Source organism: Penicillium psychrofluorescens (genome assembly GCF_964197705.1).
Source record: "Penicillium psychrofluorescens genome assembly, chromosome: 1".
Classification (NCBI taxonomy): Eukaryota; Fungi; Ascomycota; class Eurotiomycetes; order Eurotiales; family Aspergillaceae; genus Penicillium; species Penicillium psychrofluorescens.
Window position 1 is genome coordinate 775,821 of NC_133439.1, and position 17,184 is coordinate 793,004.

General features: G+C 52.4%; 9 protein-coding genes across 9 annotated transcripts; 3 read left to right on the forward strand and 6 right to left on the reverse strand.

Annotated features, from left to right (window-relative positions):
• Positions 1–272: 272 nt before the first annotated feature.
• Positions 273–1,302, forward strand: PFLUO_LOCUS265 (Cu-binding protein; the record flags this gene model as incomplete). Its single annotated transcript, XM_073779822.1, has 3 exons — positions 273–734; positions 800–1,124; positions 1,181–1,302. The coding sequence occupies 3 exons, from the start codon at positions 273–275 to the stop codon at positions 1,300–1,302; spliced, it is 909 nt and encodes a 302-aa protein (XP_073634363.1).
• Positions 1,303–1,445: 143 nt separating this feature from the next.
• On the reverse strand, positions 1,446–1,976 carry PFLUO_LOCUS266 (uncharacterized protein; the record flags this gene model as incomplete). Its single annotated transcript, XM_073779833.1, has 1 exon — positions 1,446–1,976. The coding sequence occupies one exon, from the start codon at positions 1,974–1,976 to the stop codon at positions 1,446–1,448; it is 531 nt and encodes a 176-aa protein (XP_073634364.1).
• A 148-nt stretch (positions 1,977–2,124) lies between these two features.
• PFLUO_LOCUS267 (uncharacterized protein) lies at positions 2,125–4,063 on the reverse strand (the record flags this gene model as incomplete). The annotated part of the gene is made up of 3 exons (XM_073779844.1): positions 2,125–2,725; positions 2,778–3,537; positions 3,592–4,063. The coding sequence occupies 3 exons, from the start codon at positions 4,061–4,063 to the stop codon at positions 2,125–2,127; spliced, it is 1,833 nt and encodes a 610-aa protein (XP_073634365.1).
• A 967-nt stretch (positions 4,064–5,030) lies between these two features.
• Positions 5,031–7,074, forward strand: PFLUO_LOCUS268 (uncharacterized protein; the record flags this gene model as incomplete). Its single annotated transcript, XM_073779855.1, has 6 exons — positions 5,031–5,069; positions 5,141–5,216; positions 5,263–5,465; positions 5,521–5,581; positions 5,634–5,983; positions 6,034–7,074. 6 exons carry the CDS (start codon positions 5,031–5,033, stop codon positions 7,072–7,074), a joined length of 1,770 nt encoding a protein of 589 aa, XP_073634366.1.
• A 154-nt stretch (positions 7,075–7,228) lies between these two features.
• PFLUO_LOCUS269 (uncharacterized protein) lies at positions 7,229–7,840 on the reverse strand (the record flags this gene model as incomplete). Its single annotated transcript, XM_073779866.1, has 1 exon — positions 7,229–7,840. The coding sequence occupies one exon, from the start codon at positions 7,838–7,840 to the stop codon at positions 7,229–7,231; it is 612 nt and encodes a 203-aa protein (XP_073634367.1).
• A 733-nt stretch (positions 7,841–8,573) lies between these two features.
• On the forward strand, positions 8,574–9,856 carry PFLUO_LOCUS270 (uncharacterized protein; the record flags this gene model as incomplete). Its single annotated transcript, XM_073779877.1, has 3 exons — positions 8,574–8,867; positions 8,917–9,057; positions 9,107–9,856. 3 exons carry the CDS (start codon positions 8,574–8,576, stop codon positions 9,854–9,856), a joined length of 1,185 nt encoding a protein of 394 aa, XP_073634368.1.
• Positions 9,857–10,226: 370 nt separating this feature from the next.
• On the reverse strand, positions 10,227–11,640 carry PFLUO_LOCUS271 (uncharacterized protein; the record flags this gene model as incomplete). Its single annotated transcript, XM_073779889.1, has 2 exons — positions 10,227–11,282; positions 11,347–11,640. The coding sequence occupies 2 exons, from the start codon at positions 11,638–11,640 to the stop codon at positions 10,227–10,229; spliced, it is 1,350 nt and encodes a 449-aa protein (XP_073634369.1).
• Positions 11,641–12,410: 770 nt separating this feature from the next.
• On the reverse strand, positions 12,411–13,749 carry PFLUO_LOCUS272 (uncharacterized protein; the record flags this gene model as incomplete). The annotated part of the gene is made up of 4 exons (XM_073779900.1): positions 12,411–12,778; positions 12,850–13,383; positions 13,439–13,558; positions 13,614–13,749. The coding sequence occupies 4 exons, from the start codon at positions 13,747–13,749 to the stop codon at positions 12,411–12,413; spliced, it is 1,158 nt and encodes a 385-aa protein (XP_073634370.1).
• A 932-nt stretch (positions 13,750–14,681) lies between these two features.
• Positions 14,682–15,893, reverse strand: PFLUO_LOCUS273 (uncharacterized protein; the record flags this gene model as incomplete). Its single annotated transcript, XM_073779911.1, has 1 exon — positions 14,682–15,893. One exon carries the CDS (start codon positions 15,891–15,893, stop codon positions 14,682–14,684), a length of 1,212 nt encoding a protein of 403 aa, XP_073634371.1.
• Positions 15,894–17,184: the final 1,291 nt, after the last annotated feature.

The following is a 17,184-nucleotide window of genomic DNA, read 5'->3' on the forward strand; positions in this document are numbered from 1 at the left end:
TGCCGTGATGATATTCCCGAGAAAGGCGTGTTCAATACATTTACCAAGACACTCGAGATATTGAGAATATTTGTGTCAACTACCTAATTGCCATACAGGTGATTATCGAGCTTAACCATGCTAGCAGTGCTTTTTTCGTACCGACTTGGCCGGCAAATAGTTTGGGAGAGAGAAATGATGCCTCAGGCACCAACCAGGTCGAATCGGACCGGCGATCCGGAGAAATCATTCTCTCACTTCCTTTCCCTCCCAGACAATCCCAACCAACAACAATGACATTGACAACTAGGGCCCCAGGCCTATTCGGCCAAGCCACTCGCTCTTTGGCTTCTACGGAACCTCGTATCCTCTCCCTCCCCCGGCACCACGGCCCAGCACAATGCCGCAGAGCCTACACCCCAGCACCGCGGCCCCAACCGCGCAATGCAGCAAACCCACTCCTCAATTCCAAGAATTTCTCCTCGAGCGCCTTCCTCGGACGCGACAAGACAATGGGTGAGCTGAAGTCGCGCAACAGGACGGGGCCGTTCTCATGGAAGGCGGCGCTGCTCTTCGTCCTGACGGGCGCGGGCATGATGGTCTACTTTAAGATCGAAAAGGAGCGTCTGGAGCGCAAGCGCATCGCAGAGATGAGCAAGGGCTACGGCAAGCCTAAGGTCGGGGGCCCATTTGTGCTGAAGGATTTGAACGGGAATGAGTTCACGCAGGAGGATCTGAAGGGGAAATACAGCTTTGTATGCGGCCAGCCCTCTTTTCTTCTGCGTCAGGAGAGGAACATTTACTCACCCAGTTTCTTCAGGTCTACTTCGGTTTCACGCATTGCCCGGATATCTGCCCCGACGAGCTGGACAAGATGGCTGAGATCATCGAGAAGGTCAAGCTGGAGACCAAGGACGAGAAGTTGTTTCTGCCTGTGTTCATCACCTGCGATCCGGTCCGAGACACGCCCGAGGTCCTGCGCGAGTACCTCAAGGAGTTTCATCCGGGGATTGTGGGCTTGACGGGGACGTATGAGCAGGTGAAGAACGTCTGTCGGCAATACCGGGTGTACTTCAGCACGCCCCGGGATGTGAAGCCTGGTGAGGATTATTTGGTGGATCACAGCATCTACTTCTATCTGATGGGTGAGTGAACAGTGCATACGACATTTCTTACATTTCCACTGACTCCTTTCTGATAGACCCCGATAATGACTTCGTGGAGTGTATCGGACGCCAGGATACACCCGAGTCGGCGGCAAAGGTGGTTCTCGAGCATATCAAGGACTGGCAGCGCGAGGGTAAACCACTGAAGACGGAGTGATCGTGTTTGTGTTCCCAGCATGTACATGTGGAAAGAATCTTGTATTATTATTATACCTCGGGCCTCAATCCCGAATTTGAATCGCCCTCTCATCATATCCCGGCACCGATTAGTTGTGAATTCCCCCTTCCCTTCCCTTCCCTTCACTTCGTTAGATTCCCCTCCGCATCCCGATCAGCATTGGCCCTCCACTCCATCCCCCCATCCACAAACTCCTCCCTCTTCCAGATCTCCGCCCTTTCTTTACAAGCCTCCAGCACCTCCTCGCCAGCCCTCCACGCCGCACCGCGATGTCCCGCACTAACCGCAATAGCAATCGATGCCTCCCCAATCGGCACGATCCCCAGACGGTGCGCGATACTCACGCCGAGCAGCTGGTGCGTGGCCACGGCGGTCTCCGCGATGGCGCTGAGGGTTTTGAATGTGAGGGCTGGGTATGCGGTGTAGCTTAGTTGTGAGACGGCGCGGCCTTGGAATGTGTCTCGCGTGGTTCCAAGGAAGAGAACATTTGCTCCTGCGGCCGGCGAGGAGGTTTGGTTCAGGTAGATGGTTGGGTCGAGGGGCGCGTAGGTGAGTGTGAGGTGGATGTTTTGGGTTGGGTTGGTGTGGGTGCGTGGGTAGGTGGTTGGGTCGAGGTGCGCGGGCTGAGAGGAGGAAGGGGAGGAGGATGTCATTGTGGTATTGAGTAGAGTGAAGCGTATGTGTATGTGGGATGAGTTGAAGAAGAATGAAAGTGGTGCTGTGATGCTTATCGTTATCGTTTATCACCGCGGGGACATCGGAGACTGCCGAACCAAAAGTGTATAATGTCTATAGAAAGAGCTAGACTAGCACCACCACCGCCTCGTACGGCTTCAAAGACCACTGGTCGCCCGAGATCCGCGGCGCGGCCTCCTTGGCGCTACCGTAGTTGTCCAGGAGCACCTCTTTCACCTTCGCAAACCCATTACCCGCCGCGTCCCACTTCAGATCCTTCTCGGTCCAGTTGCACACGACCAGTGCCTTCTGGCCTTCAGATGATTTCACCCGGGTCTCGATTTTGTTCAGCAGATTGGAGCTATGCGATACAGAGGTCCGTCCAGAGCCGTTGTACTGGCGCGTGTAGGCGTAGACTTCCTCGCTGGCGCCGTCGACGGCCTTGTAGTCCCCGTAGACGAATATGTCGAGGTATTCCTTGCGCAGACCAAGCACCGCCGCCCAGAAGTGGTAGGTCGAGTTGGGGTCCTTGACTTCCGCTTCGGCATTGATCCGCACGTAGTCTGTGTTGATGGACATCCACGGCTTAACGCCGGGACCAGTGAACCCGGCATTCTCGGCGGCGGACCACTGCACGGGGGTGCGCGCGTTGTCGCGCGACTTCTTCTGATACTCCTGGAGGGCGATCTCTTGGGCTTTGGTGTCGAACTGTTTCTGTTTGATCATTCTAGGCGTGGGAGTCAGCGAAGATTCTTTCAACTCGAAGGGAAGGCGCTCACCCATGCCAGTGGTTCAGACAGTCAATGTCCTTGTACTCCTCGATACCCCATGACGGGGGCACGTTGCGCATCCCCAATTCCTGGCCTTGGTAGATAAATGGCGTTCCGGCTTGCATTGTCAAAGCAACAGCGAGCATCTTCGACGCAATGAGGCGATACTCCTCCTTGGCATTCGTGTATCGGTCGATCGATCGCGGTTGGTCGTGGTTCTCCCAGTAAAGCGCATTCCAGCCATCATTGTTGTACATGAAGGTCTGCCAGCGCTCGAAGAAATTTTTGAGATCAGTGAGCTTCCAGCTGCCGGGTTCGAACTTGTCGTACTGTCCGTGGTCAATGTCAACATGCTCAAAGTTGAAGATCATGTTGATCTCGTTGCGGTCAAACTGCACGGCCTGGAGCACCTCGCTCTCGTCCTTGACGAATGGCATCTCGCCTACGCTGAACGCATCGTACTGCTTGAGGATCTTGCCCAAATCCTGGAGGTACTCATGCAGGCGCGGTCCATTGGCGTACCACTTATCCGCCCACTGCCAAATCTGGCGCGGGTCCTTGACGGGAGCGTCGAGGAATCGTTGGTCCTTGCTGATAAAATTGATCACGTCCATGCGGAAGCCGTCAGCGCCCTTGTCAAGCCAGAACCGCATAATGTCATGGACGGCCTTGCGCACCGGCGGGTGCTCCCAGTTGAGATCAGGCTGCTCCGTTGCATATAGATGGAGATAGTATTCATCCGTTTTCTCATCATACTGCCAGGCGCTTCCTGGAAACAGTATTAGTGTCTGCGCCTAGCAAAATAATTTCTTTAAAAACATACCCTGGAAGTGAGAGACCCAATTGTTGGGAGGTTGTCGGTTGCCTTGCTCGTCATACTTGGCCGGCTTCCAGATATACCAATTGCGATACTCGTTGTCCTTGGAGCTGCGCGACTGCTTGAACCATTCATGCTGATCGCTCGTGTGATTGACCACCAGGTCCATGAGCAGCTTCATGCCGCGCTTGTGGCAGCCCTCGATGAGCTTATCCACGTCTGCGACCGTGCCGTACTCGGGCGCAATGCTGTAGTAATCGGCAATGTCATAGCCCATATCAATCTGCGGCGATTTATAGGATGGACAGAGCCAGACGATGTCCACGCCGAGGTTCTTGATGTAGTCCAGCTCGGAGACGATGCCGGGGATGTCGCCAATGCCGTCATTGTTGGAGTCCTTGAAGGACGCAGGCCAGATCTGGTAGACCGAGCATTCCTTCCACCAGGCGCGGTGGTTTGCGTTTTCGGACGGTGCCATGGTGTGTGATGTGTGCGAGAAAGAGGTCGAATGGAATGAGGGACCCTGCCTGGATATATGTGTGGGCAATCGATCATGTCGTACCCACGGTGCAACTTATCCCACCGCGGGGCACGGGGAATCATCGGTGGACTGTGAGCGGCTGATATGTACTGATCGTCTCTGGACCGTCATCTTGACTGCAGCATGGCCCGAATCAGAACTCTCCATCGCGGAATAATGGTGGATCGGGCGTTGGACGACCCACTGTACGATGATGCAACGAGGGGAGCTGTCGGATCAACTCTCCGTATGGAGGAGGAAGATAAACAATGCAAACTATAGCTCCTGCCAACTGGCACTGGAACGTCAAGGTGGTCGGGATTCTGCCGGGTCTCTCATCCTCCGCTTCCACTGGACATTCGCGACTTTCCAACTCTTCAACCTTTCTATTCGAATACCTTTCTTCCTCCATGTCTCTTAATCATGTCCCATCCTTATCCAGACAACAATAGCCGACATCCTCCTTCCGGCCCCTCGCGCCGGACGTACCCATCCCGCGACGACCGAGACGGCCGCATGTATGACGACCGCTCCCGATCACGCTCGCCTGGCGGTACACGCCCCTCCCCGCACGGTAATGCTGCTGTCTAGACCGTGCTCGCAACAGGACCAAGTGCCTCCCTGGGTTTGAACTGTCACTGATGTTGTCTCCTGGAATCTGGGGATGAAAGACCATTCTCGCTCGCCTCCTCGAAAGCCGGCTGCAGACCGGAAGCGCGATTATTCTAGACCGCGCCACGACCGAGATGACTACCGTCGTCGACCATCACGATCACCTCTCTCCCGGCGCGGGAGACAGAGCTACAGAGACCGCGATCGCGAGGGGTATCAGTCCCCAGGATACCACAGTCGGAGCCGGAGCTATGGTCGCAGTCGGAGCCGCAGTCGAGGTAGGCCATACTTTGGCCAAGAAAGCAGAGAGGTGATGATGGATGGGCTGCCTGTGGATATGGCAGAAGACGACGTAAGCATGGCCTTTGGATGAGCTAGCGCCGCATTCTCCGGCACCGAGGAATTGATGCTGAGACACCCCAGATTTCAACCGAGCTGCGAAATGCCTATCGTGTTGATGGATTGGAAGATATTCGGGTCATTCGAGACCGTCAGACAAGTAAGTGCACAGAAACCTACGAAGACCCTTTCTAATCGTTCGGCAGAGGTGTCACGGCAACTGGGATTCCTTCGGTTTCAATCCATCGATGCCTCGAGAGCATTCCTGGAACAAAATCACCCCTACATCTATTTGTATGGCCCCAGCACCGGGAGCAATGACCGGAGCACCAAGGTGCGCATTGCGTACAGTCGTGAGAGGGAAGATCGGGGACGCGTGAAAGCCGAGGGAGACTGGACCTGTAGGATGGTGAGTTGAATCAGCGTGACATGCACCTGTGCCCGGCTAAGTTCACCGTATCTAGTGCGCTATTGTCAACTACGCCACTCGCCAGAAGTGCTTTCGTTGCAATGCTCCTCGTCCTGGTAGGCATGCCTCCAAGCCAAAGCTGTAGTCTTGATTACTGACGAAGAACAGAACCGGGCCCCGCAGGTCCTCCTGGCGTTCCTGCTCCAAAGGTGGTAAACAACGGTGACAATGATGCCGCACCTGACAACCAACCATCCCAATTCCTCCTGTTCCGAGGGTTGGAATCCTCCGTCACAGAAGAACTCCTCGCCAAAGGTGTTGCCAAGTTATACAAGCCAGCCTCTGGTGGTAACGATAGCTCCGCAAGCAGTCAAAAGAAGGGGGCCAAGGTAGCATCAACAACCGGTGATGCAAACTTGGGAGCTCGAGAGGGGTCCATTCGCCGCGTTCTACTGGCGCGTGACCGCAAAAGCAACGAAAGCTGGCGCTATGGGTTTGCAGAATTTGCTAGTGTCATGGTAGGTTAACATTCTCTTTTCAAACAAGGCCTGTACTGATTTGACTACAGGATGCACAAGCAGCAGTGACACGGCTAAATTCATTTGACAAATTCACCATCTCCTCCCGACCAGTCCTGGTTAGCTATATCCATGCTGGGGTTTTCGTGCCGGTCATGAACCCCACATCTAGCACTGATCGTTTCACATTCAGCCCGCTGAGCAACCCTTCGTTGAAGCTCATGTACTGGGATGACGAGGGCTATGTGACCGAACTGACAGTAACATCGGGCGAAGAAGATGGCGGTCAAGAGCAATTCAAAGACGACAAACCAGTCGGGAACCATCAAGACAACAAAACTTCCAAGGACGCCGACAAAACCAAGAAACGGAAGGCGGATGCTGCGGTCACCGCGAATGCGAAAAAGACGGCCATGCCATCTCATCTGCAATTCTGGAGCAATCGACATGCCGAGCTGCACGGAATCCAGAAGAAAGATGACAATGGGAACCCGGCAGACGGGTCAGACGGGACCTTGCCTGCAGACTCGGCCGCACCACCCACGCAGTCATATGCGGACCCTAGCCGTCACTGCTGCTATCTGTGTCTGCGGCAGTTCAAGAGCGCCGCCGAGGTCAATCGACATGAGCGTATGAGTCAATTGCATCGAGACAACATGCAGAATGACGAATTGAAGTCTCGCGCTATGGGTAAACTTGTCAAACACGGGATTGCCCCGCCATCTGCCAAATATCGAGACCGCGCAAGGGAGCGCCGTCAAGCGTTTGGCCGTGCCAAGGCTGGTACGAAGCAGAAACCCACGCCAGCGAAAGAAGAGGACGAACCGCCGGTGCAGAGCACATCCAAAGGTGCCTCTCTTCTTAGCAAGATGGGCTGGTCTGCGGGGTCTGGGCTAGGCGCTCAAGGAACTGGCGTCACGGCACCCATTGCCACCGAGGTGTATGCCCAGGGGGTCGGTCTAGGCGCTCAGGGAAGCAAGCTGGGAGATGCAGTAGAGGAGGCAGGTCGGAATACCAGAGGTCGCTATGATGAGTTTTTGGAAAAGACCAAGCAGGCTGCTCGCCAACGGTACGAAAATATGGAACGGTGAAATACCTCATGTACAACAGTCAGATCCAGGCCATTCAGGGCCATATCAATTGCCTTTTGGCTGGTCTTATTATTCAGTACAATGTACAAGCTAGTAGTATAGTAGAACAAGTATGAGCAGAGGGGGGTATGTATGTAGCCAATCACTTCTATCTTTACTTTTTCTCATTCTCCGATCTCCTAGTCTTCTCCTTCTCCTTCTCCAACTGCGTCTCAAACCGATCCCCGAGCACACTCACAACCCACTGGGTAACCTCCTTCTCCATCTCCTCATCCGTCTTGCCAGTACCAGGGCCCCCCTCTTCCAACCCACTCCGCACAACCCGCCGCATATCCTCGAGCCCGTTGATATTAAACGCATACGCCACCGCGCCGGAAGCCAGCATGCCGAACGACAAAACGTTGATGGTGGCCAGATTTAGCGCCTCGAGTGCCTCCATCGCCCCGTTCGCTTGGGGCTGGTGATAGAGTGAGCTCGTGTAGAAGGGTGGAATGCAGGCGATCCTCTTCTTGAGCGCAGAGCGCCGTGTGATTAGGATGGAAAGGGTGAAGAAGGCCACTCCACCGAAGAGGAGCTTGACGTTTGGCGCGATGCCCGGCGGACGGGATTGCTGGGCTAATTGGGAGGATGTTTGAGATTGGGAGGGTGTAGAAGCGGAAGAGGGTGGTGTTGTTGGCTCATTGTTGCGATCCGGGGATGTGGTCTTGTCTTGTGATGTGGAAGGATCGGATTGGGGACGGGGGCCCCAGCCGAAGAAGGAGAGCATCGTTGATGAGGGTCGATGTCAGCTGTTGGACACCGTTGGGACACTTGGAGGAGAAATGGGAAAGGCCCTGGCGAATTGAGCGTGGAGAGATCTGGATCTGCACGGAGATTGAGACGAATCCCGACGGGTCACGTGCTCCTATGATATCTTGGCTCGCGGGCCTGGAATCCTCTTTCTATGCTTCGTATTATCGCAGCCTAGAATGGCTGACTATGCTATCAGTTGATTCCCAGCTGGCATGGAGTACTCCTGGTTAACTGGCAACTGGCCAGCTCCTTATTAACTATCTCTGTTTTTCTAAACATCATCATGGTCTACAATGGGAAGCCGAGCATGGGATGCCACAACTGTCGGCAGCGCCATATCAAGGTACTTACTCAGTCCATCTTCCGACACTGTTCCGACAATCTGACACCCCAGCAAGTGCGATGAGGCCCGGCCCCACTGCAGGGCGTGTATACGAACAGGTCGTGCATGTCCAGGCTATCGGCACCCGTTTGATGTAATGCTTCGGGACCAAACACCGTCCTTCAGGAAACCCCAGCCACTGCCATATTTTCCTGCCACATCAGGCGATGAGACCAGTTCGGACAAGAAATTCCCAGATTATCCGTCAGATCTCGTAACCTCAAAGCGGGCCCCATCCATGAGAGTGTTTCCAATGGCAGGTGGACCCTGGCCGCCGTCGTTGCCGCCTGATCTTTATCAGCCACTGGAAGACACTGTGGTTCCAATGTTCTTTAATTGCTATCTATACCTCCAGAAGGATCCCCAGATCCGCAATGGCTTTATGGAGATCCTCCCGCAAACCTTCTCACACACCAAGCCAAATTCACATCTCCATGTCAGCACATTGGCTATTGCATTCTTCGCCGTGGCGGCCTGGACTGGTCAGGCTTCTCTGCTTCGTGCGTCGGAGCAGTATTTCACCAAAGCATTGCCTAAAATCCGGGAGGCTTTACAGAATCATGTTGATGGTGAGCTAGATGACATTCTTATGTCAATTCTTTTGCTCTCGACTTACGAGGTAAACCATCCTATAAAAATCTTTGGATATGTTACTTATGTATCACCAGGAATTCGTGGCCATGCGAGATTTGACATTACCGGTGCAAGCCCATCTGAGAGGTGCGATCGCCTTGATCAACAAGCGTCGATCGGAGCGGCTCGAGACTCCTGCTTCATCAACTATCGATCATTCCATTCAGGCACAGATTGTGGGCTTCCATTTCCTTTGTACTCAGGCTATAACTAACGTCATTCTAGATCAAAAACACACGTGGTTTGTCCAATCCCATGGTCCCGACCCCGAAAGTATGGCCTCTCTCCCGGCCACAACTCCCGCTATTACCCCGTCCCATGCTTGCCACGGCCGCATCAGATCTAGTTGATCTGCGACATGCCTGGGATAGTATGATGCACAAGTCACCGGATGAGGCCACCGCAACAGCTATCCTAAACAAGGCAACCGATATCGACGTGAACCTCGCTGCCTGGTCACAATCCGTCCCACCCCACTGGGCACCCGTGGCAGCCGTCCTGATTCCCCAATCTGTCCGCGATACTGGCCTTTACCGTCGTCGCTGCGACTGCTACTCCGACATGTGGATTGCCGCCACGTGGAATATGTACCGCGATTGTCGCATCGTAGTACCGAGCATCATTCTCAAATGTCTTCGCATATTATCATCATCTCAGGATGTGGATGGATCCAGGGCCGCATCCGTGATTACAACGACACACGGCCTCGTTGATGATATCTGTGCCACAGTGCCTTTCTTCTTAGGCAGCCAGCTTGAGTCGGTGCGCATGAAGTTCGGATTTGTCGATTACCCGTCTGCAGAAACGCGGCCTGTTACTCTTACGCACACTCAGACTGCTCCGCTGATAGGTGCGTGGTTCGTCATGCCTTTTCTCCGGAATTTGAAAGCCTCAGAATTGGGTTTGCCTCAGGAGCAATTGGATTGGTTACAGCGGCAGATGGAGCGGATTTTGGTCATATACTTCCTGCAGTAATCCCTTGAAGGTTGGCGCATGCGAGATCTACTCTGGGGTGAATATCTCGACCTTTTTTGGATTCATATCTTTGTCCATAGTCAGATAATCTCCGGGAAGAACCATGTACATCCAGCGATACACAAATATGATAAGCATATAGATACTCTACGCAATCACATCGTTTCTTTGAGCTCTCATTCAGTCCATTTCATATACCGTCCGACATGGCGGAGAATAGATCCATCTAAATCAAGGTGTGACTAAAACTATAGTAAAAGTAAAAGTATGTTAACCGAACTCTATTTTGTTTTAGACATAGCATGGATCCATTGTCTATGAAGACAAGGACAAATGCGAGTGGGAATGTCACTAGTTAACCCGAACGAGGTCACAACCACTTCAAACTTCTCGCAATGTAACTTCCACCTCCAACAACCCCAGTAACCCCCGTGAAAACAATCAACGGCCCATACCCACTCCCATATCCATACCCTAGCTTCCCCTCCCACGGCAACCCCTTAATAAGAGCCTCACTAAGAGGTCCTGACACCAAGTTCCCGACTCCCCTGCCGGCCGCAAGACACGCAAAGACCATGCTTGATTCCGCGGAGCTCATCTTGTGGACTACATCGCGCATAATTCCAGGCCAGGTACTCGTGTACGACCCCGCGAAGAGACCGTATACGACTGAGAAGATGAACAGTGGGGCGAGGGACATGGAAAACCCCCAGATTAGGAACACGCCTATTGTGGATCCGACGGTTGAGATGAGGATGCAGACCGTCACGTCGAGTTTGTCGACGATGGAACCCATCAGCACGCAGCCGACGACGGAGGCGACGTTGAAGAGAATGACGGTCAGTGCTTGGAGGCTCTTCGACGCACCAATCGTTCCCGCGTAGGTCGGGAGGTAGATGGACGGTAAGAAGAACCCGAGGGCCTGGACGATATTGCAGACCTCGAAGAGGGAAAACGTCTGCGTAACTAGAAACCGGAGGTTCGGGGGTGGTGGACTAGGTCGGTTATTTGCGATCGGCACGCGTGGTTTAACGAAGTAGACTAGCGGCGCCGTGAGGATGAAGAGCGCGATAGCGAAAGCGCGCAACGTCGTCCGGAACCCGTACCGGCTAAGCAGCTGTTCCATAACGATGGGGAGGACGACGCCGCCGAGTCCGGTGCCGGCCCACATGACGCCGAAGGCGAAGCCCTTGCGCTTGTCGAACCAGTCTTCCATTAGGAGGATGCAGGGGGAGTAGGCGATGCTGCCGCCGAGGGCATAGAAGATGCCTTGGGTTATGATGAGGTGGGTGACGTTTGTAGAGAGGGAGCTGAGGCCGAGAGCGAGACACATGAGGAGCACGCCCACGCCGCAGCCGAGGCGTTGATATTTAGGCCACTGTCTGTAGGCGGCGAACACGAGTGGGAGGTCGAGATACATGATTCCCTATAGCGGGTTAGCTTGTTAGAGTCGTTCAATTGGGCGAATAGGTAATATTTTATTTTCTTACCATGGCGCAGGTACCGACGACGGCGATATTTCCCGAGTTCTTGAATTCCTCTATCTCGCTGTAATATGCTTGGAAGACGCCGTAGGTGAATGCAAATCCCCAGACGAGAGCCTCCATGACGAAGCACGCGGCGAGGAAAAGCCAGGCGTTTACTCCACGATCGATGGGCGGGAGCTGTTGTGTGCCATCGTTAATATTCGATAGGTGAGTAGCGTTGATCGTCCCCTCTAGCGGATTGTACACCCCCTTTTCGGTCTCGTTTATCGAAAAGTGTGAGCCTGCTACTTCCTCCATTGTCAGAGTCAGAGCCGGCGATATCAGGAGCAAGGAAAAAGTAAAGGCAAGGGAAAGATTGCCCGAGTGAGACGATGAAGGACAGAAAATTTAATAATAAACGTTAATTAGATTCAAACCATTAATAGACTAAAATGGACAAGGAAGTCATCCATAGGGCGTGGAAAGGATCAATTAATACGTAACCATCGATCGCGTTGTCATTGATTGGGCCAACCATTGAACCTAAGGGATAGTGGCGTTGCTAATTGGATCGGATTTGTGGATTAAAGACAGGGTGGGGGATCCTGGTGCTTATGCCAGCGGCCCGGCATTCACAATCTCTTATCTGAATGAGCAGTCACATCAATGTAGGCAACGTGGAAGTTGGTTTACATTCTTGGTCGCTCATCCGCCCAACCCTAAGTTAACTATTCTTCCGCATTTTGGTAAGTCGGGGAGCCCGACTGTTCCCTGTTGGCCATTGGGAGATTTCTTTTCCGTTCCTGTTGCTCCGAATTGGGGCGAAATAGCCGCTAGACCAAAATATACTATGCCGCTTCTGTACATGATCTAGCCTGTTTTAAAATTTCGAAATGTACTGAAAACCACTATCATATTAAGAGCATCTGTAATGAACTGGAAAATATAGAACTATCTCAAGCAATCTACCGCCATGTTCCTTGAATCCTCCTCAAGAGGAAGATCCTGTAACAGCTGATAGCTATCGGTCTCAGCTGAACCAGATTAAATATCTCAATCTGCCATATCTAGTTCAAGTATCGGAACTTTCAAGCAGAGGTAGAGCTAGGCATGGCGGGCATAGAGCCGGTACCGATGGGAGCACCACCCATGGCCGAGTTCTCATGGCCACCATCGGCCTCGTAATAGGCCGCGATACCGTAGTTCGAGCTGTCGGTAAAGTCGAGAGTGGCGTTGATACCGATCTGGATCCAAGCAAAAAGACCGTCGTCCAAGTTATCGCCCAAGTAAGCGAACTCCGGGAAGGGGTCGTAAGCGCTGTCGGCCTGCTGCACGCTCCACATGTCTTCCGCATTGCTGGTCACCGGCTTGGTGTTGGTGGTGTAGGGGTAGGTGTCCTCAACGGCGGTACGGAGAACCTCATTCCAGAAGAGCTGGCCGATATGAGCAACAGAGCCTGTGGATATGAGCTGGTTAGCCGGTATTTCTGCCAACATCAGATAGGATGTGGTCGGAAAGTTGACATACCAGTACCAACTTCGAGGGTCTTGTTGGGAAGAAGCGTGGCGTTTAGATGGGTGAGCAGGTGTGTGTGGGTGGCACGGCCGTCGTAATGGCCAGGAAAGATGGTGTCGAAGTTGACAACACCTTCTCGATCGGTCTGCTGAACACCGCGCAGGTATGTCGAGTCCCAACCGTCAGCAGCGTAGTTTCCGGAAACCGAGACACCGCTGTAGACACCAGTGGCGTTCGCATTCCAGATGTCAACAAGAGCACCAGGGACAGGGCGGCAGGTGTTGATATCGATGTACTGGACTTCGAGATGAACATCAACACCGTCAGAGTAGAGCTCCTCCTTCACATTCTGGCGAACAACTTCACCCCACACATAGTAGGGACCGTCAGTAATGGTAGGCGTCAAGATACAGCTAGTGTAGGCGCCAAAGACTTCGTTTTCAGAGTTGAGGACTTCAGAACCATCGTTCATGGCCAGAGTGTGGTTGTGGTCGACAACCTCCCACCTCTCCAAGGCAGCCAGGTCGCGGCGGTACTTCGCGGGGCCTAGAAGAGAGTAAGTAATCGGATACATCGAGAATGGCTTGATGTGGTGTCTTACGAGAACTGATATTGCGCTTTTTACGGAGCTGTTGGAGGGTGTGAGCGCGACGAGCAACGTTACGATCCTTCAGCTCGCGTGCGTGAAGAGAGTTCGCGCAACCACTGAGGGACCGCTTGGCTATTACTAGATCAGCAAATCCGAACAAAAAACGATCTGGGCCACTCTATCATACCATGGAACGCCATGGCCTCGCGGGCGCGAACCTCTCGCTTCACAGCTTGAGGATCATGATGCTCTCCCGGATGAGCGATGGCGGGAGCCGCCAAGCAAAAGGCGGCAACAGCAAGGCACTTGATAAGACCGACCATAGTGAATTTCGTGTAAGAGGCCAAAAGATTTGAGCTTGAATATGGGCCAATTCAAGTCTGGCTAGTGAATATTTATAACAACGAGCAAGGCTACCACAGCCTGGCTTCAACTCTTCGATTCCATCCATGCTTCGTATCCAGACGCGTCATCTTGCAAAAATACGGCATCATCCAGGAACATCAGGATCTACTCGGTTCTGCCACGACGCAATTCAATCCATTGGGGACAATTCTCCGACGACTTTGCTGCTTACGGCGTCGGTGCCGCGTGGTTAAATGGATCTCCTGAGGCTTGGCTCCGCGTAAGGCTTCAAAACTAGATATGATCGTCGCCACGGAGGTAGATAATTCAAACACCTCCCAATTGTCAAATGGCCATTACTGAAAGGTACTCCACATAGAGCACAAACAATCCGAGCATGATTAGTATCTCAGTATTCTTAGTGGCTACCGTCATTTGGGAAGGGGGAGTGGGCCATTCCTCGGTCCTTGATTTTCTGTAGTTCTAGACCTCCTGTGGTAGATTGGTGCATTGTCTTAATATGTAGCAAACTTGTTTTATCTTGTTACGTAGCAAACGTTTTAACGCGATTTTAGAATTTTAGCTATGATGAAATTCGCCCTTTGTGCAAGGACAGCATAAGTTTAGAAAGAAAGCTAGCTCTTGGGAAAGGAAACTTTCTCGCTCCAAGTTTTGAAGACAGCCTTGTGATATGTGATTAATGCGCCAGAAACATACCACGGAGTAATCCAGAGCGAGAGGTGACTAATTATAGTAACAATAGTAAGGATATAGTAACTGAACTCTCTTTTGCATGACAGAGGCAAATAAATTTCGTTAATGGTGGTAAAGACAGGTATCAAACTAAAATATCACAGAAAACTCGACATAAATGGTGAATTGCCAGACTCTTTCTTAAAGCATTCGTGACCTATCCGAGCCAGCTGCGTACCAACTCGTCAAAGTCAGGGCTATACAGCCACTCGAGATCAAATTCTTCGTTCTCCAACTCCGAACGTCCTGCATCCTGCTCTTTCGGCATTCTGCGAGCATCAATTTGCTTATTGAGTGCTAGAACACGATCAACTCGCTCCTGTCGACCTTTCTGCCAAAGCTTCAGTCCGCGCTCCAGATCTTCCTGCCGACACTGAGACAAGATGAGAGCATATGTATAGACATCCTCGAATGCCTGGTTGACACCCTGACCCGCCGTTGGTGGTATGGCATGCGCCGCATCTCCCAGAATCACTACACGTGAATGGTCGGAGGCCCAGCGGTCCAGCTTGGGAACCACATAGAATGGCCACAGATTGATCTTGTTGAGCGGGATGTTCGAGACGGCAGACTTCACAATTGGAGGATAATCCTCTGCTCCATCGCGCAGGAAATCAACGCACCACTGCTTGTCGTTCATCAACTTGTTCCAGCCCTCACGGTCTAGATCCGGTGCTTGCTTCTGTCGTCCGATCAGAGACTCTGATCCATCTACGAGTTGTTGCGCAATGACGAATGCTCCATGAGTGGGATTCATGATCGTCACGGGCAACTTATACCCTTCCGGAGCAATAATCTGGCTTGTCGGCACAGCAGCCGTGACACCCATTGCATTTGTGAATCGCGGCTCCAGATCCGGGTACAGGTACTTGCGCACGCGAGAGTGGATTCCATCCGCACCGACAAGACACGCCGCACGACCGGAGGTCCCATCGTCGAATTCCCATTCAACCGCGATGTCGGTCTCAGAAACAACCCTCGTAAACTTCTTGCCGTACTGAATCGGAATTCCCCGCTCTTTGATTGCTTCCACGAGCGCGTCGATGAGAACATAGCGGAAGATGCGCAGGCCATCGTATCCGTATTTATCGCGATTGCCGAACTCGTACGAATCCCTTTCCTCGTCTTCTGCGGACCGGAAATACAGGCTCTGGAACTCGAAGCCGTGGACGCGGATGCGATCGTAGATGCCCACTGCATCGAGGATGCGTAGTGCGTTGGGTGATAGCATGATTGCGCCGCCGATGTCCAGAGATGCAGGGCGCGCTTCGTACACGGTGCATGGGATGGATTGCTTGTGCAGAGACAATGCGAGTGCAAGGCCTGAGAGACCTGCCCCAATGATAGCGACGTTGGTTGGTGCTGTCATATTGTTGGATTGGTGTGTAAATGAATAGATCAAGTAATTGTTTAAAGGCCAGAACAGGATGGTTCTGAGGGATGTGTTTCTGTTGAACTTGACCTGGAGGATTCATGAAGCTTTATATATCTCTGAGATCAGGCATCCCATGAGACAAGTAGCTAAATTCCGAGTATACAAATGTAGTAATTCCTGACATAGCCCCGTTCGTGACGATGATCGTCCCGTCCCGTCCACCCGTTTTCTCGGATCCGGGCGCTTCGGATCCGGAGGATCGGTCCGGGGCTGAGGCTGCGTTTATACTAGCCCGGCATTGCGATCGGCCCTTCATTACCCAAAGTGTGAAGTTGGAATGTGGTCAAAATCACAAGATAGAAGAAGTCTGACCTCTAGAGACGAGGAGGCTATCTCTTCTACAACTAGAATATAGGGATCTGTGAAATCGACGCCGAAAATGACAGTCTCTGGTGCCAGAAACGGCCGCCTTTCCACCGATAACTTGGACGGTTTCTGGGTGCCTTAATTGACACATGGCGAGTGGTCAATAACACCTTACAAACCAGTATACATGCGACCCATAATCTACTGTGCTCTTGTGCTATATGGAGGCGCCAATTCTTAGGTATTGATGCGTAAAAACCCAGGCGGGAATAGCAAGCGGAGCTGAAATCGGGAATGTCAATGCAGGCTAATATTCCAGACGCAGATGAGCTCACAAGATGAAAAGACTGGCCAGTTCAACTCAATTCCTGACGACAGTCTTTACTTTCCATTCGTGTAGTTTAGGACCATACAGCAGCGCCTTGAGCTTCTCAATTGCTATCACCCTGGTTTATGAAACCCCCGCCACGCCCTGATTCCTCGATCAGTTCCACACGTACACTCTCTAACTCCTTGTGCATTGATTCTGGGCTAGCATTCTCCTGGAGACGTTCAAAGTCAAGAAGTTTGACCCCGTCTTCCGTGACAAGAAAGTTATATCGGTTCACGTCCCCGTGTAAAAATCCTAATTCGTGGAGTTTCTCCAAAGATGTTTCACAGTTACCTAGATCCTGAATGGAAGCAGGGTGTCCTTCTATTTTCTCTAACAGAAACCCCATGATGCGCCCATTTTCGTGGATATGGCCGAGGAAACGCGGTGTCAGCCCTGAACCCTCAAGCAGCTGATAGGCTCTTGTTTCGCGTTCGATACGAGGAATCTCCCATTCGAAACGAGCTATTTTAGCGATGATGGTTTCTGGTGATTGGGAGATAATTGGAAGAATCGAATGCGAGACAGCTTCGAAGGTCATTGCAGTGA